Source organism: Melanerpes formicivorus, unplaced genomic scaffold, assembly GCF_026170545.1.
Source record: "Melanerpes formicivorus ecotype bairdi unplaced genomic scaffold, bMelFor1.0.p_v2 SCAF_15, whole genome shotgun sequence".
Lineage (NCBI taxonomy): Eukaryota > Metazoa > Chordata > Aves > Piciformes > Picidae > Melanerpes > Melanerpes formicivorus.
This window is the reverse complement of record NW_027142367.1, coordinates 6,330,693-6,349,277: the sequence shown is the minus strand read 5'-3', so window position 1 is coordinate 6,349,277 and position 18,585 is coordinate 6,330,693. Positions and strand designations below refer to the sequence as shown.

The 18,585-nt window shown below is 40.0% G+C and overlaps 1 protein-coding gene across 1 annotated transcript in view; it reads left to right on the top strand.

Annotated features, from left to right (window-relative positions):
- AHRR (aryl hydrocarbon receptor repressor) overlaps positions 1-18,585 on the top strand; it is a 106,588-nt gene that overhangs the window by 20,716 nt on the left and 67,287 nt on the right. Inside the window, exons 2-3 of the mRNA XM_068147501.1 lie at positions 228-299; positions 7,333-7,514. Of these exons, the coding sequence (XP_068003602.1) occupies positions 238-299; positions 7,333-7,514 (244 nt within the window). The 5' untranslated portion in view covers positions 228-237. The remainder of the gene's footprint in view (positions 1-227; positions 300-7,332; positions 7,515-18,585) is intronic.

Here is an 18,585-nt window from a genome sequence, read left to right as displayed (position 1 = left end):
CATGTACTTAATTTGAAAAAATGAAAATTGAATATAAATATCAATATTCTAATAATATTAAAGTAGGAAATTGGAATAAGCCTTAAGCTTCTATCTTAACTAATGCCACTGTGCTTTTTAGTGTTGTTGAATGCCACACTGAAGGAACTTTCTCGGTGTTGTCATTTTGTACAGCAGTACGAAACAGAAAACTCGAAACTAAGAAATCTATTCCTTTTGTCTTTCAGCATCAAAACAATGATTCCACCAGGAGAATGCCTATATGCTGGGAGGAAAAGGAGGAAACCCATTCAGAAACAGTTAAGTATCATATTCATCCCAATTTTCTCCCTTCAAATGTATGAGTTAGGAGTCTCTTTCTTGCTTGGTCTGCTGACACAGGAGAGACTTAATCTCTTTCTCTGCAGGAAGAAATCCCTGTTCAAGAGGCTAGTTCTTCATGGTTAAGATTGGCTCCAGAAAGGATGCTGAGCATGGGTCAAACCATCCTTACCCATCATTGGGTGTTTGAGGAGGAGGCCAGTGATGGTTGTGGTGTGTACCATAGTGTGATTCTGAGTACACTGCCATGAGAGGTGGAGAGGGACAACATTCTTTCATAGGCAGAAGATACTGGTGGACCAAATATCAGTTGGGCAATGAGCTGGAGTGGTGGCTGCCACTTCCCTGCTCCTGTGTTTGCACTACCTGTTCAAGGTGCCTTTTCAGAAGCTGGGTGTGCACCAGTGAACTGGCATTGCACTCACTCCCCCTTTCCCCTTCCTTGGCTTAGCCCTGCTTGGGGCATCGCTAAGTCTAACATGTGTGAGTCTGGAAAGTGGGTCAGTTCAGCCAAGTGAAAAAGCAGACAGTGACTCATCATTTGCATAAAGATCACATAATTTTTAACCACTATTTACTATGGGATCACTTTCATTAGGAATGAAATGCAAGAGAAGAATTGTATGTGTGACGGCAAAGGAGAAAACAAAAGTAAGCAGCGGGAAGGTGTAGTACAAGATACTTGAAATGGGAGGGGAAAAAAGTTTGCTATTACTAAATGAAAAATGATTTCCAGATGCCATAAATTGTGTTGTGAAATGAAGCTTTTTAATATAACCATTTCACATCTTTTGTGTTACACTTGGTTATATAGCTATGAAGCAAACATTTTTACTGAGTTAAAATGATGAAGTAGCGCTGGTGGCCTTTGTAGACAATTTAAGGATGAGAATGTAACTAAAATGGATTTCCCTATTTTCAGTTGCTCAGAATTTCTAAAAATAGCCCACTTGGCTTAAAATTGTATACATTGGTCTGAAATCAAAGAGGAGTTTCTCTGAATGTTTGAGTGAAATCTTTGATTTTGTTTGGATTTTGCAGAGTGTTTGCAGATGAACCACTTGGTCCCACTTACAAAATAGGTTTCTTTTACTGCAGAATGTATCACAGGTTACAATTTCAACAGACAAAAATAATGACATAAGAAAAATTTTCTTCCTGCAAAACCTGAGTGTTACATCCAAAATGTGTGTAACATTTCTGCCCTACTGTCCAAGTGTGGATGTGGATATTTAACTTTATAACTGCACAAGGTGTGGAACCACTCCAGTACATGAAATAACCTCTGCACAGAACTGTTAATGAATCCTAACTTTTGTGAGAAAGGAGGGAGAGTTGAGTTGCTTTGAGAAAGTTAAGCTTCGTGTTTGGAGCATATATAGTAGCTAGAAGAACTTTTCTTGAAGCTGACTTACAGATAAAAGCAGTGGCTAAGATAATGGGTTGTTAGTTAAGAATATGAATGTCCCTAGGAACCTTTGATGAAGTTCTAGTTTCAACAGTCAGAGGCAAAATTTCACTGAACTGGATGCAGCCATCTATTCATCTTCTGATCAGTAATGCTACCTTAAAAAGAGGTTAGTGAGACTGCAGTGCAGGTATCTGAGCATGAGCTTATCCTGCCAAGACATATGCAATTTGATCAAAAATTTGGGTTTGGTTAAAACAACAGCATTCACATGCTTTGGATTATTGGACTACTGAGCTCCAGCAAAACCCTCTGTTATGTGTGGTTGATTACTTGTCACTTGCTGAGGGTGATTTCTCAGTTCCTAGCAACTCTGATCCTTATTCTCAAACCTTATCTGTTTGTGGGCTTCATCTCTGGTAAGCCTTTTCTGTGCTCATTCCCTCATTCAGGGTCTTCATAACTCTGATCTAAAGAGCCTGTTAATGTCTGAGATCTGTTGGGTGACAGAGCTCCTTTCACAGTCTCTCCTTTAGTCCTACAGATCTTACATTTCAGGACTGTTGAAGCCTTCTCCAAATAGAACTGGAAGACACTAATTTATTGCCAATTCTTCAGACAATGCATTGTTTTCAAGTTCTACTTTTATACATGCAAATAAATAACAACCCCCCCCACCAAGGCATTCTACTTTCAGGTTGGACTCGATGATCTTTGAGGTCTCTTCCAACCTTAGTGATACTGTGATACTTTTGTCCCAGAAAGCTTTCAAACAAGTCCCATTAAATGTAGTCTACACTAAAGAATTTTGACTTTTATGGAACCAGTTCAAACACCTGAAGCTCAGACTGATTGAAAAATTTCCATCAGAGATGCTTTTCAGACAGAGAACCGGAGTTTTAACTAAAGGAAATATTTTCTACCAAGTGTTTGTTTCCTGTGGAAATCTTAACATTTTGCTGGTAATTCAAGCATGTGACAACTAAACAGATCTTGTTTTTAACCTCAAGCTAAAATGACTGTGCTGAAGTTATACCAGAAATTCTAAAGCAACACTTCAGGACAGTTACCATTTGAGAGCTTCAGCCACTTCTTTGTCTCAAACCCTGGCATCTTGTAAAACTCTCTCCCTCCACAAAACATTTCTTGTAATGTTTTATAGCTCTTTAAATGGCAAGCTACAGCTGCCCTAGCTCTGAGTGTATCTATAACTGCTCCAAACTGTCCACTTCAGCCAGAACTATACCAGTGCCAGGGTAAACAGAGACCTCAGGAGGTGCAGCTCTTTGCTGCTTCCTACTTCTCATTTTAAGGCTCTCTGTGGCATAGTCCATCTTCCTACTTCGTATCACACTATCCTACCTCTCATCTGCTCACCCAGTGTAGTGTCTTCCTGACCATTAGTTCTGCCTTTGCCTTTCCTTACTGTGAAGACCTGGAAAAGCTAGGTATCAAAGGGCCCCCTTTCCATCACACAGCTTTCGGTTGGTTCTTTTTCCTTGTAGGAGATGGTGAACGTTTGCACATATGCAGCTCTGACAGGACACCTACACAAATGCCCAAGCACATCTCAGTCACTGTGGGCACTGTTACTTTGCTCTTAGACTATCTGTAGCATTTCTTAGTCTCTCCCCTTTCCTCTATTGCTGAAAGCTTGTTGTCACAGTGAATGAATAGATTTTTCTCAGTTTAGATCATCTCCTGCTTTAACACTTCAGCATACTTAAAAAAAAAACTTGGTCCGAGTCAATTTTTCGTTAACAGGGTAGGGCTCCCTCAGAGGGTAGAGAACAGCAGACAGAGCTGTAGCTGCAGGAAATTCCTTTGTAAGCTCACCAAACTGGTTTACGCTGGTGGCGGTCATGGGCACACTGAATCATTAAATCACAAATGGCTCAATGCCGTATGTACCACTGAAAGAGAAAACGTTCTCCTCACCAGCTCCCACGCTCCGTTCCTAATGAGCAGGGAATGGTGGTACAGGTCTGGTACAGGTACGAGTGCTTGTTACTGCAGAGCAGAATTTGAAGAGTTTAAGAGTGCAAAGAAGGAAGTGCCAGCTTTATTGTTTTAATTCCATGTGCTACTTTACTGTTGTAGTGCTGTATGGAAAGCAGAGTAAAAGAGATGTCATAGAGTGAGTGCTATGGCTCTGTTTAGGCCTGACGTACGCAAACACAAGAAGCACCTTCTACTTTCAGCTCAAAAGAAGGGCTAGAATTTCTATTTGCCTCAAAACAGCTCGTTGAAAAATGTTCCGGCCTGCCCTTTTCTGTTTATGGATAGCGCAGCTCGGCTTTCCATGGAACTCGCATTGTTTTAAATTGCATCCACTTGGCACCTAATTACCATTTACATCAAACCCCTGTTTGTTTGGATTCACTCCCTTACTGAATCATTTCCTTAATTTTTCAGGAAGACTCGGTCCTGAGCTTTCTCCTGTAGTCTTTTACACCATTCCCTGCAATCTCCACAAAACTGTTCCTTATGCTCAGTACACATAATGCAGTCCACATAATTGCCTCAAACCATACCTCTCTGGCACAAAGCAGTCACTATTTTATGTGGTAAAGAGGCTTGAATGAATTCTATTTCATCTTAATCTTGACAGTTTTTACTCCTTGAACTCATCAGTCTAATTTTCCATATTGGAATTAATTTTTTTTTCCTGTCCTAAATTGCTTCCTTGCTTCACCTTGTTTGGTCATACATAAAGAACAATTAGTAAAAGCTTATGTTCTTTAGCTGCTGCTTGACTATAGGCTTATATTCCTAGAAAGTCACTGCTCTCCACAGGTCAGACATCCTTTTGATGTTGTAGTGAAGGTGGATGAGCATTGGTGTTTACTGCAAAAATCTAAAGCCTAGAAGATACACCTTTCATTTTAAAATAGGTAACTCTGGAAAAGGAAAAGAGTATTCCATCTTTGCTGATTACATTATTTGTTGCATATTTGCTCTCTCAAATAGAGGAAAGTTTTTCACTGATACCAATCAAAAAAATCTCCCCCATGTCCTTGAAAGTAACTCACTGTGTTATGGAAGTGCCACATATCAGTACTGGCAATTTTGAATGAAAAAGCACAAATTATATCATAGTATCAGTCAGGGTTGGAAGGGACCACAAAGACCATCTAGTTCCAACCCCCCTGCTATGGGCAGGGACACCCCACACTAGATCAGGCTGGCCAGAGCCTCATCCAGCCTGGGCTTAAACACCTCCAGGGATGGGGCCTCTACCTCCTCCCTGGACAACCCATTCCAGGGTCTCACCACTCTCATGGTGAAGAACCTCCTCCTCACATCTAGCCTGAATCTCCCCACCTCCAGCTTCATTCCATTCCCCCTAGTCCTATCACTACCTGCTATCCTGAGAAGTCCCTCCCCAGCCTTCCTGTAGGCCCCCTTCTGATACTGGAAGGCCACAATTAGGTCACCTCGGAGCCTTCTTTTCTCCAGACTGAACAGCCCCAACTCCTTCAGTCTGTCCTCACAGGAGTGGTGCTCCAGCCCTCTGCTCATCCTCGTGGCCCTTTTCTGGACACGTTCCAGCATGTCCATATCCCTTCTGTAATAGGGGTTCCAGAACTGGACACAGTACTCCAGGTGGGGTCTCACCAGAGCTGAGTAGAGGGGGAGAATCACCTCCCTCGACCTTCTAGCCACACTCCTCCTGATGCAGCCCAGGATCTGATTGGCTTTGCGGGCTGCAAGTGCACATTGAGAGCTCATGTTGAGCTTTTTGTCCACCAGCACCCCCAAGTCTCTCTCCTCAGGGCTGCTTTCCAGCCAGTCACTGCCCAGCCTGGATTTGTGCCTGGGATTGCCTCAACCCAGGTACAGGACCCTGCACTTGCTCTTGTTGAAGCTCATGAGGTTGGCTTGTGCCCACCTCTCCAGCCTGTCAAGGTCCCTCTATTTTCACTGACACCTACCTCAAACATATTTTCATTAATTTTGTCCACAAAAGTCCTGTTAAAATGAAGTGGGGCTCTCAAAAGCAGCAATGAATCTTTCACACTTACTTTTTTGTTTTCAGTTAGCAGCAACCACAGACACACTGATACTGTTTTTTATTCATTCTTAAGCACAAAGTTATGTTTTTTTTAAAAAGAGTTACAGTGATAAATTAATACTGCACTTCTGAGAAGGAAACATGCAAATGTTATGATGTAACCCTTTAACCACTGTGTGAAATGCTAATGCTCAAAATAACATAATGGCTGAAAAATTCAGTGAATGTGGGGAGTGTGCAAATGCAGTAGTACCATGGTATAGTTTATTACCTTTACTCTGATCCTTGCCTTTACTGAGGTTAAAGTGGAATTCATGAACCCACTTACAATTTCCTTGAATACTTTTCCATCTTTTCCTCCTTGATTTAATGACTCTTACTCTGAAGATAATGTGGCAATATACTTCAGTAAGAATTTGAACATGGACATTACAAGAGTGAGTGGAAGACTAGCAGACACAGCATTAAGACCCCTAAAAATGCCAGCTTGACTATAGCACTGAGCTGCCACACTCCCTCTGAGATCATGCATCCGTGTAGTTTATGGTTTCAGTGGCCTGTGGCTCATTCTTTGATAACGCACTTGAATACTGCTGGTTCCAGTAATGGCTTTCTGCTGGAGATAACCGCCTTCTTGCTTACTTGAGTAGTCTGTACTTCCATACTGATCACCCTTTGATGTTCTGGAAATCAGATTCCCATCACCCTGTGGAAGTGCACCAGCTTTTCTTTTTCCCCCTCTTGAGAATGTCTTACACATTCTCTGAGAAGGATATCAGTGGACACTCCAGAACTGAGTTTCCTCACTTGCGATGTATTTAGTCATAATTCATTTTCATGATAGCTTTTCTGAGGCACCTGGTCCTGACCACTACATGAGAGAGACATGAAATGGGGATGGACTCGGAGTGCTTGGCTTAGAAATCTGAGTAATATTAGTAATACTAGACTTGGGAGGACTATCAACATTCTTAAGAGAAAAAACAAATTCTTAATTTTGTTACTGATGCAGGAAGGTGAATGTGAAAATGTTCACAGGATTTTTGAACCTGAGGAAAAAATGCCTTTCACCTTTATTGCCATACTTTTTAAAAATCATGTCTAAAGACAGGCTCATTTCTTAATTATCTCCTGACCCACAGGTTAATTTTGAGTCATTAAATGGAGGGAACTAAGATGCTTTGAATGAATACAGTGGATATTGAATAGGTTCATGCATTAGTCATGGTAATTTTCCTCTGCTCTTCTGACCTTCATTTGTACAACACAGATGAGAAATTGTTTTTCCTGGCATTGGCTACAACGTGGAGATAGTGCCCATTCCCTAAAGTGAAAGGGTCTTGAGTAAGAGATACTAATTCTTTGTCTGTTTTTCACTGGGCAAATGTGAAAAGAGAGTCCAATGTCCATGTCTTTGCACTGTGGCCAATGCAGATTGGTAAATCTGGTTTTGGCAGGGAATAGAAAACTTCAAAGAAGAAGCTAAGTTAAATATGCCTGTTATCAACTAATTGCAGACAACATCTGAGTCTCTGATTGTAATATCAGGAGGTAAAACATGTAATTGAAAATGTGTTCCCCACCACAGAAGGCCTGCAGTTGGGAATGAAAAATCAAATCCTTCGAAGAGACACAGGGACCGTCTGAATGCAGAACTGGACCACCTGGCCAGCCTCCTGCCTTTTCCACCTGACATCATATCGAAGCTGGACAAACTTTCTGTCCTGCGCCTTAGTGTCAGCTATCTGCGAGTCAAAAGTTTCTTTCAAGGTAGGTCTTTAATATACCAGTGTCCCACTAAAAGTCTCCCTCTAATGTATTGCTGCTTTGTGCTGAACCTGAGTAGAATTAACCATGGATTTACTTTGTGCATGGGATGTTGTGCTGGAAATTCTGTGTTATCTTCTTCTATGTAGCTTTTTGTGGTTTGCTCCAGATAATGGGATACCCCCCACCCTTCTGTAAAATCCCCAAACAAGCAAATAGGCTTGGGGCAGCTGTAATACCTGTAGACTATGTGAGCTCCCTTTTTGTAGCTGTTGTCATGCATGTTGTAATGCCTGTTTGAATGCCATCTGAAACTCAAGCAGCTACCGTTTTACCTGCATTCGCTGTAGACCGAGACAAAATAGGCTTGCTTGAAGAGCCAAAAAAAGATCAATGTCTTTCAGGACAAGTGAGATCCAAAGTTTAAAGTGTTGACTAAAACTGTACTAGGCTACTCTTTGTTTTTGCAGCTGTCTGGCATATCACACAATGAAAGCCAAATGTGCATGTTCAGATGCACATAATTTGCAGGCAATTTTAGTTTCTTCTGCTGCTGAAAAGATCACAAGAGCAAAATCCAGATTAGGGATTTAACAATGAAAATCCTCACCAGAGTTGTTGAAAACAAAAGAAGAAGAAGAAAAAGCCTATTTGAAGGAATGTAATTGACCAAAGATTACAGGTGGACAGCAGAGATAAACAGATATGTTTTTTAATGGATGCTAGTTTTCCTTTACTACTCCTTCCTGTTACTATTGCTTATTATGCCCAGTGTGTACAAGGCAACCCTGTATTTTTCAGGTTTTGCCTGGTTGTTTTCTTTCTTTTAAAACATACTTTAGGATAGAAGGAATGCCAGTTTGAAGAGGCTTTGGCAGACTGTAGAGCATTATGTAAGCTGACATCAGATTACAGATGGTGATATTGCTGATTGCAGGAGCATCCCATGTCAACTGTGACAGCTGGTTGCCCAGCCTCCAGCATCCTGCAGTTCACAGAGTGCTTCTCTTTCCCTTTGAACACATGTACCTGAGTACTACAGCCCTTTCTAAGCTTTACTTTGACTTCTCTCAGGTTGACAAGCAATCGGCTGTCTTCAGCTGCCTTTACTACCCTTCTGCTGGAGTTTCTACGATCCATTGTCTCCTTTTTCTAAGAAGGAAAACAAGTAAAGCCAGACTTCATTACTCTGAAATGTTCCATGTTTTGAGACATTTCATTTAATTTAATCCCCGAATTACCTAATTGAACACACAGTTTGTGTTCCTTTCTTTTTTATTTTTAAATGTTTACATCATGAAACTAAGGTTACAGAAAGCATTGTTTATAGTAAAGGAAGGAAATCACATGTGATTTTAAGACAGGAGAGCAGGCTGGAGCTTCAGAAGGGTGGAGTGGAGGAGAGGTGAGCCATGGAAACTAGAGTTGTGTGAGGAATGGGTGCTAATGTTTGGGTAGGAGGAGGAGCTGTAGCCTCCTCCATGGGCTTCATGATCTGTTTCCTTGTAGCTCTAGGGCAATAAAGCAAAACTTCATTTTTTTTAAAACAAAAATTTTAGTAGGTAGTCACCTTAAAAAAGGAAACAAAAAGTATCCATCCAAGTGTTGTGGTGAAGGAGGATGGAAGAGTAGAAAAGGCTTGTTTGTGGCTTTTTAAATCAAAGGATTGTACGAAGCTGTTGTGGACACTGAGAGGATAGGAAACAGAGCAGTGGCATACAGAGATGCTGTAAAATTGGATATATAAAAAAAAAATGTATCTGGAAAGAAAGACCTAGCAAATCTGTACTAACTCACTCGGGGGAAATTAATCCAAACAAAGTGTTGTTCAATAGAAAGGAGAAACCTGGAAAAGAGAACATACAAACAATAATCAAAGAGGGCCAGTGGTCAGCAAATTGTTCTATGCTTGTAATATGATCTGTTGACATAAACAAGAAAACCAAGTGTGGATTTTGGTCTGTTTGCCCAGAGGCAGCCTGTCACTGCACAGGAGGTTATAATCCCTCTCTGTGTGAGACCAGCATGGTTCCATCTGCAATACAGCTTTCTGTTGTGGGCATCTTCTGGTCACAAGGGCATTAGTACACATTAAGGGGTTTGGACTATACACTGGAAAGCACTCACTGTTAAGCTCAATGGGCAAACCCCAACAAAAACCAAACCAAACCAAAAAAGTAAAATTAGCTTAAATGTATACAGTCGTACAGTTTATATACGTCAGTTGTTTGTCTTCACAGGAGAGAAAGAAGAGAAATGAAGGAGATGTATAGGAAATTTTGAAGTGGCACAGCAGAGAACCCAAGGAATGGGCTGGACTTTGGCTTGAATATCAAGCAAAACCTATCTGTGATAGGTTCTAATCAGCTATCCAATATTTCCAAGCTTGATGAAGTGGACATTTAAATTTGTAATCTGTAAATCACAGGCATGTGCATCTTTTGTTTAAAAGACTGTTCTGTGAAGTTTAAGGAAGTTAAGCTTAAAATCCATGTTTTTTAAAAGTGTTTGCATGAATGCTGTTTGCCATGTTTTAAAACCCGTGAACAGTGCTATTTGACACAGAAGTTCATACGTGACATTGCAGATTTAACCCATAACAGTTCAGCAATTCCTGTGACAATTGTAATTACACACCTTCAGCAGTTCTTGTGGTTTCTAGACACACTCATTTCCTTACCACTAGGTGTCCTTTGAGTAGCTACTCTGCCATGCTCAGTGTGTGGCAGAAGTGTTGTATTTACAAAGATCAATAGCCAGTTAGAGGGCATGGTGTGACCTCACTGTATTGATTTCAAGTATGAAAATAATTTTGCCGAGAATTAATTATTAGATGGTGGAGAATATTCATCAGTCATTTATTCCTTCCTTGGTGGCCATTACAGCTTAGTACCTTGGAGCATATGGCCAGTTTATCTTAGTTAAGTTGTTTAAGCCAAGGTCTGTTTCTTTTCTGAAACGCAGACAGATTTTTCTAGTATTCAGTTTAAGTCACTATGGTGTATTCCCTCCCTCATTCTTGGAAATGTTTTCCTTCAGCTTCAGAACAATTCTTCGGTCTATTTGGTTTAGTCTTCATTTCTCTATTATCAGTTGACAGTCACTATTAATAGCCCACTCCCCTCAAGCTATACACATTAAGTCATTTTGCATTTTCCTGATATGCACTTAGAAATGGCTTGCAGCAATAACCTTCCAGTTTCACCAGATTTCGTGTATAGTGCAACATGGATCTGAAGCAGTGCTCAGACTGACAGACATCAACTGCTACACAAAGCCATCCTGGTCATTTGGACCTGACAAAAATTTTGCTTGAGTGGGGCTTCTGTGAGAGTGGAGTGGAACTTACTATCTGTGAACACTTGAGCTTGCTGGGCCTTTGTCTTCACCATATTCCATGCTGGTTAATTGTAGTCTGTCTTACTTTACCCCTCTTGAAAATAGATCCTTGAGTACCTCTTATTTCTCAGTTTTTCCACTGGTGGAAAAACAGTGGTCTTGCTCCACTTCAAAACTGACTCCCTTTTGTGGGATGTTTAAGTTGTTCCTTAACTAAAGTATAAGCATTAATTTTGTGAATAAAGGCAGAAAGAGTAGAGCTTTATTCTTTTAACAGCTCATATCCTTTCTGAAAGGCAGCTAACTTAATCATCTCATTATTGGCAAGGAAAATATTTATGACAATTTAGATTGCAATTAGGGTTTCCAATTAGGGTTTAAAGCTCTCCACCCTTCAGTTCTTTGTGTTAACTAACCTTGTACCAGTAGACCATTCAAACTTTCCTTCAACACACCGTTCATTAATGTTATTCATTTTAGCCATAAGCATTCCTAATAAATTATAACTGATGTTATTGATGTTTTAGATCGCAAATGCAGAGACCTCCCACAAGAAGTGGGAGTCTTTTAAATCCTTGACTACATAATTTATAGAAAAAGTAATTTAGTTCAATAGTTTGTTATTTTTCCCGTCTGGACATTTTATGCAAGCACAAATGTGTATTTTGTGTTTATACACACACATGTATGCAAACACAGAGGCATGCGTGCACACACAAAACCAGTGTCATCCCATCAAAAGTTTCCCTTGCAACGTTATTTTGGCTCTCTATATTTCTCTCAGACTTCAGTGCCTTCTCCGTATTTACTTACTTCCAGACTTCATTTAATTTTGAAAGCTGATAGATTTATGGGTGGCTAAATAAGGAATGCAGAGTCATGGATTAACCCTTTGAATAAATATATTCAAAGTTTCAGTCAATTTTATATTTAAATTACAATCCAGGTCTTTCCAAAATTAGTGGCACTCAAACACAGAGACATGTTTGTTTGACTTGCCTTAGACTAAAGCTATGTATGGATTGTAAGATGAATTATAGTAGAGACTGAGAAATTTGTCTATAAATCTTAGTTTATCTGTTTCCACACAGAATTTAAGATTTTAGGAAACAGGCCTGTAATAGTTTTTACTGAGTAAAGAATCAGCTACGTCTAAACCTGAGGGTAATGTTTCTAATGTGTTTTGTAATCTGCAACATGAGCAATTCCACACGTTCCTTGATAGTCTTTAGTACCTAAGCTGGAACTCTCCTGCATTTTAAGCCTTCCTTCTGCAGAATAGTAATTTATTCCCTTTTCTTGTGGCTCTCCAGCTTTTACAGCCATGATGGTGTCTCACTTTTCCCTCAGTCTTTTCTTTTTGAGACAAAACAGCCCTGCCCTGCTCCTTTGCTCTTTTCTCAAGGGCTCTATTTTCTTGAATCATTTCTGATGCTCTGCTTTTGTCTTTTTTTCAAGATTCACTGAGGGTATGTGCAATGCATTCTTCCAATTTGCAGCAAATGACTGATACCTTTTCTCAGATTATGGTTTCTTAAGCAAGCTTGGACCTCCTTCCAACAAGATTTTTCATTTTACTTACATTGTGAGACAGTAGGAATAGCCTTTTTAAAGTCATGAAGACATGTAATATCTATTCTTCACACTCACATGTCCATTTGTAGAAGGCAATTTAGTGTAACATGGCAATGTATTGTTGATAGGTGTATTGATTTCTACTTCTTTTGTATTACCTTTATGCTTTTACAAATAGGTTGTTTAATATTTTGCTCCAGTATTTTTCTACGGATTGAAATTCATCTTAGTGCTCCTACTATCCTTTGGTTTCCTCTTCCCATGTTTTATAAAGATAAGCTCCATGTTTGTCTTCTTCTAGTCTTTCAAAATCTCCCCTTTCTATCATAATTTCTCACAGCTAACGGCTCTGAGTTTCCTTCAGCTGATTGTCAAAATACACTGCAGTGGGTCTCACCAGATGCAACTAAACCCTTTCAAGCACCCAGGGTGCTGGCCTTGTGTTGGTGTTTAGCATCAATACCTGTCTGATCCTAGATGATAGGAGCAAAAAGAGGCAATAATTAAACTTTTTTTTTGCATTACCTGTAGCTCCCTCTCTGCAGAATAGCAGAAAACTCTTTTCTCAACCTTGCACAATTAAAGGATCTCCAGCATGCTTTTTAGAACCCTGTCTTTCTTCCTACATCTGATTTCATACATCGGCTTTGATGTTTTCTCTTCTTATACACTTGTGCTTTATTTTATTAATTTTTTTTCTTTTCTATGAGCTTCCAGTGATTGAAGAACTTAAGATGTTGTTACGATGGTCTTGTTTTATATTTCCCACTTTTCATTGCCACTGAGATAGCTTACAGTTATTCCCTACATATTGGTTTGTTGGAAGAACATTCAGCTCCTACTTCCCTTAGAAATCTGTCCGCTGAGATTCTTCCTTCCAGTTCTCCACGTGAACCTTCTTTAGGTTCAGTGTTTTCATGTTGCTGTGCCTTGGAGTGCTGTTGCTGGAAGAACCAGTGGTTCCAAGATTTCCTGGTCACTTTCACCAAGCTGCCTTTTCCCTTCTAACCCTTCAGTTAAACTTATTTTATATATTTATCAATCCAGTGCTGACAGGATAGCACTCACTCTGTGCTTTCTTCTGATTTAGCATTTGTATTGGTGGATCATTTCCTTTTACTCCTTTCGGTGTTTGGTGTGATCCAATTCCTACTGATACTTATCTTTAATGGAAGTGGAATTTATCACTTTTAAGAAGAAAGCAACAATAGATTCCTCCCATCTGGCCTGATATTCAGTATCCTCAATTGCTCACAGCTTCTGTGCTGATGGGTCAACCCCCCAAACATGCCCTAGCTCAGACAATAGGCTAAGCACTTGCAGATGTGTAAACCTGGACACTTCCTGGGTTCTAGATAAAAATGTACCATGTGTAATTAACTTTGTGGCACAGCTGTGAACTCTGTGTGTGCCCCTGGCCATGTTTGGATGTGCCCGATCCCATAGGTCCAGTTACCATGGTTCTGTGTTACCAAAGGGCATTAATTGTCTTGGGACAGTATTTAAACCAGCCAAGAAGTCAGGCAACTTGCCTTGTTCTCACCCAGACAGCAACTAGAGCCCAATGCTGCCTGAGTAGCAGCTGAAGAACCTGCTCTAGCAGACCAACAACCCAGGCTTTGCACCTGGACCAAGGCAGAAAGGGGAAAAGCTCCAAGACAACTGAATCCCAGAAGAGGCTACAGCCCAGCAACTGGGCATGGCAAGCGAGAGGCCCCCCAGCCCTCTCTGAGCCAAGGACTGCTTGAATTACAGCCACAGCATCTGGGAAGATACCAGACAAGAAGATCAAACTGTGAGTACCCAGCTAATCTGCCAGGGAATCCCATTTGTGAGAAACCCACAGATCACAGCACCTGTATTTCCAATTTGAATTGCTGTATTGAAGATGTTAGATCTGTGCTTAAATCATTTAACTGTCTCTATATGTGCAGTGTAAAACCCACAACTGAATAATTGAACCTGTGAATAGATTTTGTAAACAAGTTATGGTGGTGTTTGACAATACCACCACCAGGAAATATTAATCATAAAATAGATCAAAATACGCATGTTTATTACAGCCTCTTCCAGCTTTCTTCTCCTCTTACTGTGTCTGTGTCTGTTAATCTCTAAGCTCAGTAATATACATGGACTTCTTAACTACTTTGATTCAGATTCCTTAGGTTCCCTCATTAGATTCTTCAGATGAGGCTGTCCTGAGGACAGCATGTAAGGCTGTTATTTATCATGAATACTTAGTGCTGCAGTTGCCACCGCATAGCTTACAGACCTGTTTCTGATGTGACACGCATGTCATGCTAGTGACTCTCATAGAAAATTAAGAAATTAAACCTTGAGATAGAAGGAAGCAAAGAATGATCTTGCTTTCAGTGCATTATCTCCACTAGAATGTTATCCAGCACTGCTATGAGTGCTGCTTACCTGAATCAAAGCTCCTGGTCTGAGGATGCAGGATTCTACTGCAGTGCATGCCCTGGGGTTCTTAGGCAACTCTTTTGTCCCCACTGTCTCTTCCTAACATTTCTGTATTCCATGACATTTCTTTTCAAAAGATCTCAATGATTGTTTTTTTCCCCTGGATTGACAAATTCTGCTTTTTATTATAAGTTGTTTGGGTTTTGTTGTTTTGCTGCTGTTGTTGTTTCAGATTTTGCTTTGCATAATCAAGGAAAATATTTCCACAGCAAAATGTAACTGATTTGGAAACTGAACTCATACATTGGAGTTTATTGTTATGATTATGGCTTATAATGGATACATTTCTATGGTAAAATTTCTTCTTCCATTTGTTAGCTGGTTCCAGTAGCCTGAAGTTTTTATTTAAATTTAAAAATGTATCTTAGTGAATGACAGAGGCAAAATATTAAACAACCATGAAGTTGGACGGCATGTCTTGACGTCATCTGGTCCAACATCCCCTGCTCGAGCAAGGCCACGGAGACCAAGTTTTCCAGGACTACGTCCAGATGCTTTTGAATATCTCCAAGAACGGACATTGCACAACCTCCCTGGGCAAACTCTCCCAACTTTCTGTCACCCTCACAGTGACAAAAATGTTTCCTGATGTTCAGGGGGAACCTCCTATGTTTCAGTTTGTGCCCATTGCCTCCAATCCTGTCACTGGACACCACTGAAAAGAGTTCGTCTGCATCTTCTTTACACCCTTCATTCATGCTGTGTATAAATACACATGCTGATGAGATCCCTGCTGAGCAGTCCCAGCTCTCTCAGCATTTCCTTATAGGAGAAATGCTCCAGTCCTTTCATCATCTTCATGTCCTTTCATTGGATTCTCTCCAGGTCCTTTATGCTGGATGTATTTAGAACAGATAGAGGAAAAGTAAAATAATAAAAGATCTGAAAGACAAATAAAGATACTAAGAGTGGCTACATTGAGAACAGGACAAAATGCCTAAATCAACAGTCTTGACTCCTGCTCTTCATTCCCATCAATCTTTTCTTAGTATGATTTTCATTGGTATTGACTTTTGTTATGGAAATAATGAAAGGCTTTCAGATTATCCTCAAGCCTCTGGTTTTTGATGAAACCTGTACTCTCAGTTACAAATCTAAGGTTTCAGTTGTGGCTCTCTGCTTAGCTGGGTTTGAAGCCAATACCTTGAGTCAAGAAGTCCTTAACACACTTGAGTATTTTAACAATTACATATTCTACTCCCAGTCCTGTCCTCTCAAACAAAATACCTGAATGATTTATTTCAGTAAGACTTTTCTTTTTTGAACACATACAAAATGTCTTTAGGGTATGTCTTGCTGTAGTCTACAATCATAGCTTGTTATATTTCCTATAAGCATTTAGGTTGTTTAGATTTCTTAGGGCAGCATATTCAGTGGCTTGCACTGAGAAGGAACCTTCATGGTCAGAGTAGGTAGGTAATAGGTAAAGCTATTCCTGTGGCCGTACTGAACTGTTGTATTCAAATTTATGACAGCATTCAAACTGTATTAGTTGATTAGGTGGTGTTGGATGATAGGTTAGACACGATGATCTTGAAGGTCTCTTCCAACCTGGTCTATTCTATTCTATTCTATTCTATTCTATTCTATTCTATTCTATTCTATTCTATTCTATTCTATTCTATTCTATTCTATTCTATTTCAATCAAACAGGGACTGTATCTGAAAGAAACATTTTCCATTTTCTACTGCTCTATAATTTTACCATCTTCATAACAATATCGTAATTGAAAAAAGGAATAAGTGTTCTGTTGCATAAGTGGTACCTAAGGAAATCTTTGAAGGAAGACCAATTATCTGCAAGTCATTATCTAATCAAGTGCTAAAATACTACTTCAGTGACATTTTAGTAGAAGTGTCAAGACTTTAAGCAGGCTAGCTGTTTAAGTTCATTCCTGAGATCTGGCAGGACTTGTTTCTGGAGGAGCAGTTGCACATTGACTCTTTCCTACATCACTCATTTTCAAACAGTGGAATACTTTTAATAATTGATATTTTTAATTGTCAGATTGCAACATATTTCTTACACTTTTAAAGTTTTCCTCATTTCCTGGGTGCACTATTCATTCCATATAACAAATACCTGCAACTGTTTCACACTGTGCCCTCCTAAGATAACCGGAAGGTCTCTCTGACCCTTGGGAGACCTTTGCTGACTTTTGGAGGACTGTCTCTCCTCTTTGTGCCTTATTGTATGAGTATGGACCTCCTTGCACTAGATAGCTTTCTCTTTAGTTTCCTGCAAGCAAGATGGGTTTTGTAGGAGAAGGAGAGTAGACTTGCAAGCAGGATTTACTGTAGTAACAAGCCTACATTCAGGAAGAACGAGAGGACTCCTACATTGCTTAAATTCCCGTCACCTTTGAAGATCAGGGGAACCTGTTAGTGCAACAGTATGTTAAATTGTCACATTGTGAGAGCTGCTTTAAATTCTATACCTTTTTTTTCTTTTTAGCAATGTCAAGTAAAGAATCTTAGTTACAAATAAATGTCAGACCTTTTGTGATACTGCTTGGATTCTTGTGTCAGGCGCTGCAGGTTGTTTATATTGTCAGATGTCACAAGCTCAGAGCCTTTAGGCTGCATCAGTCACATGCACAAAGTATACTCTATGAGCGCTGGAGTCTGTGGATTTTGTGTTGTCTTTGGAAAATATACTATCATCACCATTCTTGCAGAACTTCCCCCTGCAATTGTGGATCTGTGTCTTATACCACTTTTCTGTTACTGGATGCCAGTCAAATGAGCATGCTTGTAGGGCCTTGGCATTTTCCCTGACATGAACAAGATTGATTAGAAAAACAGGGAGCTAGAAATGACAAGTGACATGAGGCAAATCTTTGTCAGACTTATCCTGAGGGCATTTGGCACTAGAAGAGTTCCACTGCTCCTAGTGATAGTAGGAGTACACTCAGAACCAGACAACATGGCCACAGACACGTACGATGGCTGCTTGTATAGGTGTTCCCACAAGCTACAGCTGCTATATTGGTCCAACTCTAGGGGAAGTCCCTAAAATACTTTCAGCTGTTAAGTGCAGGTTTTTATTTTTCTCCAGCCTGCTTAGCAATTTGTAACCATTCTGAGAAGGGAGGCTTCAATGTTCAGTTGCATTTGGTTAGCTCACACTATGCACTCCCATGTAGCATCGATGTACATAAATGTAGGTATGTGGCAAAAAAACCCTGGGCCTATCTAACCCATTAGAATGATAAATGCACCGTGTTTTGCATTCAGTGATATTCACCTTGCTTATTCATTGTGCTTGCTCTGTCCTTTCTCTGCAGCTAAGACCTTCCTTGGTGCAGCCTGATACCAGCTATTGAAACACCCTTATTGTCCTCTATGGAACAAATTTTGTTATCCTATGCTATAAAAAAAATGGACCTCCATTCGCCTTGTTTTCTGAAGTTAAACTGTGTTTGGATGTTGCAGACTGAGAAAGAAGTCAGTATATTTTCACTGTAATCCAAGTTTTCCTTGGATATGGAAACAAGATTGGTTTTCATCATAGAAAAGATGGCATTTTTACTCCAGAAGTTCCTAGCAATTGCCCTGAGTGTAGAAGGAACAACCAATAATTTTGTCCTAATCACTGCTGCAGTGGATGGGAGGTAGGAAAGCATTCACTCAGGCATGAACTTTGGCTTGGTTTACACTTGTTCTCAGCTTCACAAATGAT